An 11,760-nucleotide genomic window follows, 5' to 3' on the forward strand; every position below is an offset into this window, starting at 1 on the left:
CCCTTTCCCCTCACTTCCTCTTGTATGTAATTTTGTATAACCCTGAGGGTCTCCTTCTATTACCATGCAATTTCCTTTCTCTCTCCTTTTCCCTCCCACCTCTCATCCCTGTTAAATGTTGATCTTCTTCTCATGCTCTTCGTCCCTACTCTGTTCTTAGTTACTCTCCTTATATCAAAGAAGACATTTGGCATTTGTTTTTTAGGGATTGGCTAGCTTCACTTAGCATAATCTGCTCTAATGCCATCCATTTCCCTGTAAATTCTATGATTGTGTCATTTTTTAATGCAGAGTAATACTCCATTGTGTATAAATGCCACATTTTTTTTTATCCATTCGTCTATTGAAGGGCATCTGGGTTGGTTCCACAGTCTTGCTATTGTGAACTGTGCTATTTGTTATATAAATCACTACCCCAATAGTCCTTGTGAGAGTGATGCCATTCCTTTATCATTGGGATAGAATAATTTGTCATTGGGGTAGATAATTTGTTTACAGAGCATAGGATTTTTCCATTCTCCCTACCTTTGGGGTTTTAGGCAATGTTTGGAATATTTATGGTTGCAGATAAAAAAAAAACCTATGAATAACTAGAGAATGCAAAAATAATTATATTTATTTTCTAAACTTAAGATTCTGCATGATTGACAAAACCCGAGGTAACAACTAAATTATCAATAGTAATGGCAGATTGTGAGATCCAATTCTTTATTTTTCTAATTCTTTTTTTTGGTTTTGTTTTGTTTTTTTGGTGCTGAGGATCAAACCCAGGGCCTCACACATGCTAGGTAAATGCTCTAGCACTGAGCGACCTCCCAAGCCTGTGAAATCAGATTTTTATTCTTTATTTTTTAATTCACTAGAGGGGAAGTAAAATAAAACTCTTAAGACAAGCTTTATTTAAAATAAAGAATCCCCCTTAATCTTGAGCACCACTTCACATTTTTCTAAGTGTTTTAGAATTTATTATCTCTTTTGATGATCACAATTCTGTGAGAAAAGCAGGATAGCTTCTTACTATCAAGTGGCTAAGAGACTGTGACATTTGAAACCAAAAGTATTCTCATTTATTCTACCCATAACCTAAAAAGCATATATGTTGGTACTATTCTTACTTTATGGTTGATATTAATAATTATTAATTATTGAGCACCTTATCTTAATATAATGAGAAAACTCAAACTGAGAGAGGTCATATGACTTGCCAAGGCCAAACCATTAAAAGTAGAGCTTGGATTTGAAATCAAATCTGTGTGGTGTAAATTCTATGCTCTTTCCTTATTCCAAGCTGTCTCAAAGAGAAACTAAGGATCAGAAAGATTATTTGTTGATATCCGCTGATTGTTTTATTTCTTATATGTATGCTTTATTCACACATGGTGAGCTTTATTGCACTAAATCTGCACCTTGTTTCTGATAGCTTCTGGATTTTGCATATTGTGTTAAGGGGTGGGGAGTGAAGATGACCTCTGAGATAAAATATTTGCACCACAAGTATGCCTTTCTCCTTTAAATAGGACACAATGTAAACTTATATTTTTAAAGAGCTTTGGAGATGACTTGTAAAAATAACATACCACATGAACCAATTTCTCTAAGACTCATGTGAGGTTTTTTTTTTCTTTTGAACAAAATAGAGATTTAAACGTGTGACTTGAAATATAAAATTCCATTTCTGGAAGCATGCATTTCATACTTTAAAACCTGATCATTTCAATGTAGTTTATTTTTTAAAGAGATGAAATCTATCTGAAATTCAAGGAGAATCAAATTGCTGTATTTACAATAACTGAACATCCTCTCAGGAGATACTATGAAGCTATAGTGAGAAACACATTCCTTTTTCCATTTCCTTTTAAAGAAATCATATTTCTAAACAGATTAGGATCGAAACATAGTGAATTACGAAGTCAATCTTCTTCCTGCTCTTCTGGCACAATGTAAGATAATGATGTACTGAATTTCATCTATAAAGATGACACTACTAACTTTCTGGCAGTAGGCCAGGCCTATGACTTGTTTTGCTATATGGAGAATACATCTGCACAATGCTACCTTCTTTCCAGTACCAGGCGACAAAGCATAGGTTGGTTAGACTCTTGACTGAGTACATGGAGTTCAGCACAGGTAGATCCTAAACAACTGACCTAATGCATCACAGCACTAGGTTCATTAAAAGGGCTATATCATAGGAACAGTGGTAAAATATGCAGCCAAGATTCATAAGCCTGCAGCAAAACATTCTTGTCATTTTTTTCATTTTTATTTTTTTAAATTTATTTTTTGGTTTTACATGGACACGATACCTTTATTTTATTTATTTTTTATGTGCTACTGAGGATAGAACCCAGGCCTCACATGTGCCAGGCAAGTGCTCTACCACTGAGCTACAATAGCAGGCTCATCCTTGCTTCTTTACCATCTCAAAAACAGCTCTCTCCATTTGTGAATGTGTTAACAACTTAGGATCTATGTCTTTTAAGTCAGCCAAGAGTCCTGAACAAGAAAGAAAGTAGGATCAAATAATGCTTCTAAATTATGTCAAGAGTCTAAATGTATTTTGCTCTTTTGAATCAAGGATTAGTAAGTAGAAGATCAGGGAATTAACTGCAAAAAGTAAGAACCATTATGTGTCACTTATAACTTTCTTTTAGTAACAAGGAAGAATTGTGCTTGCTTTGCTAGCATTTATTTCTCATGTGTATGGAGGGTAAAGGCAAGGCATAGTGCAGTGAGAAAGATGTGAAGATAATTTGGATTAAAATGCCATTTATTAAGTACCTGAGGGAGCATTTGAAAATATGCCCCCTCAGGCTATTCCAGGCTCTTGTCACATTTTCTGTGCCCAATAGCTCTGATTTCACTCAGTTCTTATTCCAAGTCTCCAATGCCAAGAGGAGAGTCAGAAAACCTAAGGGATTGGTTAGCCTTTGTCCTTGCTGTTCTTTTGTTAGAAATGAACTTTCTACTGCTCTTCATCAAAGTCCCATTCATCTTCCAAAATCCAATTCAAATGTCACCTCATTCATTCATTTATGCATGCCTTAATATGTGCCAGCCATTGTGTATTTCTCCTCAGAGATATATTTAATGTATTAGGCCATTCTGTGGTGCCCTCCTCCATACTTCCATGGCAATCTTATCATACCTCCATATCACTACTTATAACCTCTGTGAATTATTTACAAGAGATTCTTTTAATTAAAACTTTGGGTTCCAGAAGTGAGGAACGATATTATACTTTTTGTGTGTGTCCCTGGATGTACTATAACACAGTGCCTCGTGAATAGCAGATGCTTAAAAAATTTCTAGCTCTTACTCTGTTTTCTTCTTCCCTTTTATTTTGCTATTTTCTACTTTGTTTGGTTTATTCCTGAACCCTTCTGCTCCAGCCACTCTACTAAAACTGCTCTCCCCAACGTTGTCAACAATATCCTTTTTATTGAGTTCAATGGAGAGATGAAGAACACTCTTTCCTCTGGGTTTATATTGGGAAGATGCAAACCTAAGAGTTCTGATTAGCTATATTTTCCACATTATAGGGATAACATGCCTAAAGAATGAGCCCAAGTCAAAGGATAGCGGAGCTGAGAAAGTCTTGATGACATCATTTCAACCCAAGGTTAAGCCATGTTTTAAAGCCAGCTTCACTAGGGACTTGGCAGTTAAATGAGTCAAAAATCCCACCACTTCCTTTTTTTTTAAAGAGAGAGAGAGAGAGAGAGAGAGAGAGAGAGAGAGAGAATTTTAATATTTATTTTCTAGTTATCGGCGGACACAACATCTTTGTTTGTATGTGGTGCTGAGGATCGAACCCAGGCCGCACACATGCCAGGCGAGCGCGCTACCGCTTGAGCCACATCCCCAGCCCCCCACCACTTCCTTTTTTTTTAAAAAAAATTTAAACTTAAGCCAGTTTAGGCAGCTATCTGTCACTTGCAACTGCAAAAGTTCTAACATAGTTAATGATCTCCATATCTATATTTCCAGCCCAGGTTTCTCTTCTGAGTTTCAGATGCATAACTCAGACTGCTTATAAGTTTTCTCTTATTGAATTTTCCAGAGGTACCTGGAACTCAACCTGTCTAAAACCATATATATTCCTCCCCTGATCATTATCTCAGTGAATAGAACACCACATTGTCAGAAACCTAGGTGGCTTCCTTGAATTCTCTTTTTCTCCCTTCAGTCAAATCACCAAGTCCTTTTATTTTCCACTTATTAGGTACATCTGTTTACTTTGGTCTCCATTGCTGCTACCCTAGATTAGCCACCATCATTCTCTTTGTGTCATGTGGCAGCAGCCTCCCAACTGCTTTTGTTTCTCTCATTCCCCATTCAGTCCATTTTTTCTTCCTATTTTGTCTACTATTTAATTTTTTACATATTACAGTAGCACATGATTATTGTAATAAGATAGACAATACAGAACTACATAAAGAACCACATAATAGTTACCTCTTCCCACCCAATTGCCATCTGAAGCAATCAGTAATTACCATTTGATTCTTCTTTCCAAGGTTATTTTTACATTTATATATTAACATTGTAGGGATTTAAAATCATTCCCTTTATTAATGAAAATGGAATCATACACATTACTCTGAAATTTGCCTTTTTAAAACCTAACAATAAAATATAGACATTCCTTCAGATCCATATGTAGATCTCTCATTCATTTTAATAGCTGCATAATATTTACTAGTTTGACTATGTCATAATTTGACCATTTCCTTACTTGTAGGTATTAGAGTTATCCTTCCGTGTACCCCTACAACAGTGCTATACTATACATCCTTATATACACGACCTCAACTCTGTATTCTCATTTTTGTAAGATAGATTCCCTCGCCTGTAAATGCTATATCAAATGTATCCTAATGTTTAATTCTACTAGAGAGTTGGATTAATATCCAAAATGATTGTAACAATTTATATCCTCTCCAGCAATATATATGAATTTTTCTACTTCCTAATTAGCATACAACATTATTATATTATAAAATTTTTGCTAATGTATTTCAGTATTGGCAGAAAAATACATAACATGCTCATTTTATTTATATTTTAAAATAAATTTTTATCTATTTCTTTATTTTAAATTGGTAGAACATACATATGTTCAGAAATTCAAAAGTCAAAAAACATGGAAATTAAGTCATTTCCCTCCCACCCCAGCCTCCAAATTCGGTTTCTTCCCCAGAGCAACCAACACTACCAGTTACAGGTTTTCATGATTCATTAAATCAGTTCCTAAATAATGAGCATTTATTTCCAATGCTGTGCTATTACCACTTGTACAGCAAGAGTATCTTTGTTGACAAATGATTTTCCATGTGTGAGTATATCTATAAATAGAAGTGAAATTGCTGGTTCAAATCATGTGCATTTAGCATTTAAAGGTATCAGCCATATAACCTATTCTTGACATTGATCTTGTGCTTCCCCATTGCCTTTAGGATAGTTTCTAAGCTCCATAAAATGGATTTCAAGTCCAGCATGATTTGAACCTTGTTGGCCAGTTCATTTATCATCACTTTCTTTTTAGATCTCTGTACTCTAACCATATAAACTTCTTTTCATTATTTAAATGAGCCAAACTCTCCTCTTATTCTAAGCCTTTTAACATGTATATTCTCTGTAGGTATTTCCAGGGGCACTCTTCCCTCTGATATTCATTTGGCTCACTAACTCTGGCATCTTTCATGTTGCAGCTTAGATGTTACCCCTGTTAGGCGACCTTCCCTGACATCCAAAGTGTAGAACGGATAACATGTGCCTCATAGGACCATGTACCTACCCCACTGTAACACTCACAAAATCATCCATTGTGAGTTTGATGAGGTTGGGTCTAATCATGTTCACCACTGTGTCCCTAATGTCTGGAGAAGTCATCAATAAACAGTGATTCAAAATCAGGTAGTACTTAGTAACATTCATTGAATAAATGAATGAATGCAAAACAAAAACAAAGCAGCTGTGGTAGTTCCTTACCTTTCAGACCAAAGAGACTGAGCAGGTCAAGAAGTAAAATGCAAAGTAAGGCAGAGTTGCATAGTAATACACTATAGAGCCGACAGGTATCTTCTAGCTACACACCAATAATTGCTTATGATATTTTGAGAAGCTATACATGAGGGAGTTAACACTTCACTACTTAGCCAACAGATTAAGATTCTTAGCCTTCACTTCTTGAAACCATTTGCATGCTCTTAATCCTTACTGAGCCTTCTCGTGGATGCTAATGAAAAGGCTCATTGACCATCCAAATTGAAAAACCTGAGTATTTAATCATTCAGACATCATCTATCAGGAATAGTTAGTAACAAATTATATCAGAATTGAAAGGAAACAATTAGACCATCTTTTCCAGTAGTTCAACATCTTTTTCTTATCCTAATGCATCTAAGGGATATGATATATTCTCATCAGTAACAGCACCTACCTTACTAAAGTTTCCTTAGTGGGGTGTAGAATGGTCAGAATTTTTAGGGGTATGTATATTTTGAAAAATACTCCTTATATGGATTTGAATATCTTACCCCATAGTTGAGAATCACTAATTCTAGTGTAACCCTTTTTAAAAAAATTATGATGGGAGAAGTGAAATAAGATTGTTGGTATAATTACTAATGGAAGGGCTGGGATTAGAACCCATGTCTTCTGGCTTAGAGTTCAGCACTTTCCTTAATACTGAGAAATAAACAGCTAGAAGAAGCTTGAAATAGAGACAGACTGGAAGTACCTTTAGAGAATCTCAGATCAAATGGGTCTTTCATCTCCTTTAGGTAAGTAAGAGATACTGCCAAAATGCCTTACCTTTATGACACTTTTATAATTGAGATGGCATGCTCCTATTTTACCTTACCTGATTCTGTATTGTTTGCCTACTTATTTATTTACTTTTTTGATAGGGTTATGTTGTGTTGCCTATGGTGGTCCTGAGTTCCTAGGCACAAGTGATCATCCCACCTCAGCCTTCCTAGTGACTGGTGAAACAGTCTGTACCATCACACCCAGCTCAGCTCTTGCTTGTAATGTTGTTCCAATGAGTATTATTTTTGTAACTAAAAAACCTATAAATATTGCTAAGCAGCTTAAACTTTCACTAACCTCTATTCCTAGTTCAATTTAGGCCTTAGGTACTAAGAAACAGGAGATTGGTAGCTATATCAATAAAAGGCCTACCACAATGTCTTACTAGATATTCTAAAATAGTTGTTATTTTGTTTTTTGGTGCTGCAGATTGAACCCAGGGGCTTTACAATGAGACACATCCCTAGTCTCTTCAACTTGTTTTTTTTTTTTTTTTTTTTTTTTGGTATGGGGATTGAACTCAGGAGCATTCAACCTCTGAGCCACATCCCCAGCCCTATTTTGTATTTTATTAGAGACAGGGTCTCACTGAGTTGTCAGTGCCTCACTTTTGCTGAGGCTGGCTTTGAACTCGCAATCCTCCTGCCTCAGCCTCCTGAGCAGCTGGGATTACAGGTGTGAACCACTGTGCCTGGCAGAGATTGTTAAGATTAATAACTATGGTTTTTAGATATAAAATCTAGACCCCACATTTGTTTGTTTAGTCGTTCATTTGACAAATGTCTGAGTGTCTTCTATTCACAGGTTCATATTAGGTAAAATGCCAATAACCAATTCACTACCCCACCTTTGCTTCATTCTTACCTGTTGCCTATAAATGTCTGCTCCTTTACCAAGCTGTAAGTATCTCTGAGGCCTTATTCATGTTTGTGTTCCTTCTGTTACTGTCTAGAAGGCTTGTTATCAATAAAATAGTGAAGGAACTGAAGTGGAATCAAAGGACAGTAACCGATAAAAAAATACAAGGAACTAGAACTGACTTTTCCTGTTCTCTTTTAAACCTATTTCTATTTTTGACCTTTGAAAAACGTTTTCTTCCTGAAACCATTTCTTAACTCTTCAAGACAAATGATATTTTCTTTGACACTTGTAATGAAACTTGAGATGGACAGCTAAATTTTTATTATAACATATCAAGTAACTTGTGGATTTAGAATTACTCCTTGGCATATATTTTGTTTGTTTGTTCTTTTTTGGGGGGGAACTTACTTACTCCTTTCTGATTTACTATCACCATCTCTTACTCTGTTCAGAACAGTTTACAATCTAACTCACTTCTTCAATGAGAAGCCCTTTATTTGAATAAAAGTCAGCTCACTGTCTTGAGACAGTGATGTACAATGTAAACATACATCCAATGGGCTAATAGGCAAATTTAATGGACGTAATTAAATTCTTACTTCTTTCCCCATATTCCTCTATACTTCACCTTTTCTCTTCTTCCAAATGTCAGAAATGGCAATTCTACTCATTTAGTTCCTTAAATCCAAAACCCTGGGGTCATTCTAAACTCTTCTCTGCCTCTCATATCTTTTATCTAATCCATCTGAAAATCCTGACATCCATTCCTTCAAAAATCTCTCTAGAATCCAATCACACTTCTTACCACCCACACCACCTCTACCCTGGTCTAAACTACCATCATCTTGTACCTGGATTACTCTCTCCCTAATGACTCTCCGTGCTTCTGTCCTTCTGGAACCACTTTTCAATAAAGTAGTCAGAAGAACTCTGTTAAAACACAAGTCAAATCCTGTCACTCTTTTGTTCAAAATCCTCCAGTGGTTCCACATCTGATGCAGAATAAAAGGCCAGACTCCTTATGGCCCATAAGACTAGAGGTTACATTTTGGCCTCTGACCTTACATCCCTCCCTCTCCCTCTTGCTTTCTCTAATCTTTCTGGAACATATCATTCCTGTGCTTCAGAGCTTTTGCATTTTGTTTCTTCTTCTCCAAGAAATCCACATGGCTTGGACATTCATTTCACTCAAGACTCTTCTCCTATGTTCCCTTATCACAGAGCCCATCCTTGATCCCCTTACAGCATACCCCATTGCTCTCTCATCCTTTTTCTTGGCTGTATTTTTCTTCATGGCACTTATCATCACCAACTTTGTTTATTGTTTGTCTATGCACTAGAAGTAAAGCTCCTTGGGGAAAAAAGAAGTATCTATTGAAAGCCTATCATATGCCAGGTCTTTTTCAAGGCAGTGGGGATATAAAAGTTAACCAAACACAAATCAAACTCAAATGGCATTTCTAATCTACTGTATATATGGTGCTGAATTTACTCAACATATATTCGAAGAATGTATTGAATAAATATAGCATATATTCAGGAGGATAACATAAATGGTTTAAAAGAAGAGGAGATTTGGATTGGCTCATTCAATTTTAACTCATTGGGCCACTCATCACAAATAAGAAATGGTAACATAGCCTCCCATGTGAAAGGCTGAACAACCAATCAAATCCCAGGATCCTCAGGCATTCTATATCACTAACTCTTAAGGTGTGTTTGGATTCCTCCCAGTTATACTCAGTAATGAAAAATACATGGATGGCATGATAAACTTGTCATTGGCACAGAGTGACCACAAAGTAGATATTCAGATCAGGAGGGAAGCAGATAAGAAGTGCTAAAAATTAATGAGAGACTTTGGTCTTGACCAGAGAGAGAGAAACTGTTTTGTATCAAGACAGAATAAACACTCTAAGGAAGATTAGTATTAGAGATGTTGGTAGCCAGGTTTAGATAAAGTGATTAGTGGAAAAGGAGGAAACTGTCTTCTTAAAGAGAAAATGTGAAAGGTTAGATGAAGAGGTAAACCTTAGAAACTCTTTGACTTTCCACTTGGAGAGGGATGAATGACAATCCTGACTGTAAAAGACAAGCTCACTCTTATCTCTTTCTCCTCAGCAACCAGGAATTATGAAGGATTTGGTGGTATGGGGAAGAGCCTCTGGTGAAAAACCAAAGATGGAGTGATTTACATGCAACAGAAGATGGGATAATTATGAGATGAAAGGGATAATGACCCTTTCATCAGTCCCCAGGTTCTATTTAGCCAGAGGCTTCTAGGAAACTGGCTACAAGTTGGTAAAAAATGGTTACTTTTTGTTTCTTGGACTTGAAATTGAACATCAATTGTATGTAAATTGTCTGCTCTAGAGTACAGCCCTATTGGTTCAGTTCTCCATTAAAAGACCTATTGCCACTGACACCTTCACTGACTAGAAACCCCTACCTGTCTTATTGTTCTGTCTTCTTATTACAGGATCTTTATTCTGAGTTCTTTTTCAGATTTCATCCAGTTCTGCTTCTTGCCTCTTCTGACAAAGTCCTGGCCCCATCTCTTCAACAACTCCCACCTTCTGGAACTGCTTCACCACTGGCCCTTACTCACATTGACAAATGTCAGCTTAAAAATCTCATTTTCATCTTTACAAAATCATATTGCTTTGTAACCCCCTCCAGACACATATCATTGGCAGATGTAGCCAGACACATGCTGTCTTTGAATCCAGATGGCTTTGCAGCAGCCTAGAGCTATGCATTCTATAAACCCTTTGCCAAAGGGGTAGCATTCTGTCACATGATAATTTTGAAATAAGAGGATTCAAAGAACCTGCCCAGGAGCTAGCTCAGCATTTGGTTATGTCCCACCAAATGCACTGCTAGTTAACTCAAAACTATTACACCACACTGCTTTGGTGAAGGGGCAGTGAACATCACCAATTTACATTACAAACACCAATAGTGAGCCAGATACGAAGCCAGATTCTGAGGTTATAGAAAGAGAAATGAATCCTTATCCTGAAGGAACTTAAAGACTAGTTCTAGAAGCTTTAGATTTGGACACAGTAGCAGATATAATTGATATGATTATTATTGGAATTAAGCAATTATGTAAGTGCCAGCATGGTGAAACACTCTGTCAATTCCAAAAATATGACCAAATCCTTTTGGTGGCCCTAGAAGATGTGGTATGTCCCCAGGACACAGGAGGTCCTTATGGAGGGTGATACTGAGAGACACAAATGCTGCTTTGGTTCTCAGACATGCTGAGAAAGTGCTGAAGGTATTTGGAGTTGGAGGAGGGAGGATCCTTGTATATATCAGTTCTATGTCAAAGATCTTTTGGTACATTAGGCTGGAGAAATTTTCTGTGACCTTGGATCTGTGGACAATATATGAGATGATGAAGGGTGTTTTTATTAAGATATAACTCAGAAGTGACAAAGGATCATCTGAGTAGACTTACCATCTGCTCCTTCACTGGTTTTGCTTCTTTTATTGCGGCGAACACGCCTACTTTCCTCATCAGAGTATGACTTTTCATCAGGGAAGAAGAAATTCAGCAGGGCCATCTGTGCAAATAACAAGTAAATGAGTGAAAGGTTGACCCTAGTCAGCCATAGCCAACATTAAAAGAAAAAAACAAACAAACAAACAAACAAAAGCACAAAAAGCAACTAGTTTTCATTAGAAGGTCTGCCTTTACTTTAAAGTCAACATGTCTGAAGCCTGACCCTATCTTGTCCTGCATTATACAAATGCTTTTAATTTTGATACCATTATTGTTTGAACCACAAAGACATAAAATTTTAGTTAATTTTTGAATCCCCTCTCTTCTTCCCTGAATATCTAGTGAGTGATACAACAGGTCACAAGTGTCCATGGGTTCAGAGGCCCTAGCCCCAAATTTCTAACTCTCCTCATATATACTAATAATGATGCTTGCCCAGAACTAGACTTGAGTTTGCTACTCCTCTTTGGACCTCATTATTGTAGACCTCTGATTTTGTCATATTCCTGTTTATGCTGTACTTTGGTTTGGTACTGAGGTACCCTGTATGTCAACACTCTGTGGAAATTACT

General features: G+C 36.6%; 1 protein-coding gene across 1 annotated transcript in view; it reads right to left on the minus strand.

The window, feature by feature from the left end:
- The window catches only part of Eda (ectodysplasin A), an 82,215-nt gene extending 70,933 nt beyond the window's left edge, over positions 1-11,282 (minus strand). The window contains exon 1 of the mRNA XM_048797152.1: positions 11,144-11,282. Coding sequence (XP_048653109.1) covers positions 11,144-11,249 — 106 coding nt within the window. The 5' untranslated portion in view covers positions 11,250-11,282. The remainder of the gene's footprint in view (positions 1-11,143) is intronic.
- Between the last annotated feature and the right edge of the window lie 478 nt (positions 11,283-11,760).

This window comes from Marmota marmota, unplaced genomic scaffold, assembly GCF_001458135.2.
Source record: "Marmota marmota marmota unplaced genomic scaffold, marMar, whole genome shotgun sequence".
NCBI classification, from domain to species: Eukaryota; Metazoa; Chordata; class Mammalia; order Rodentia; family Sciuridae; genus Marmota; species Marmota marmota.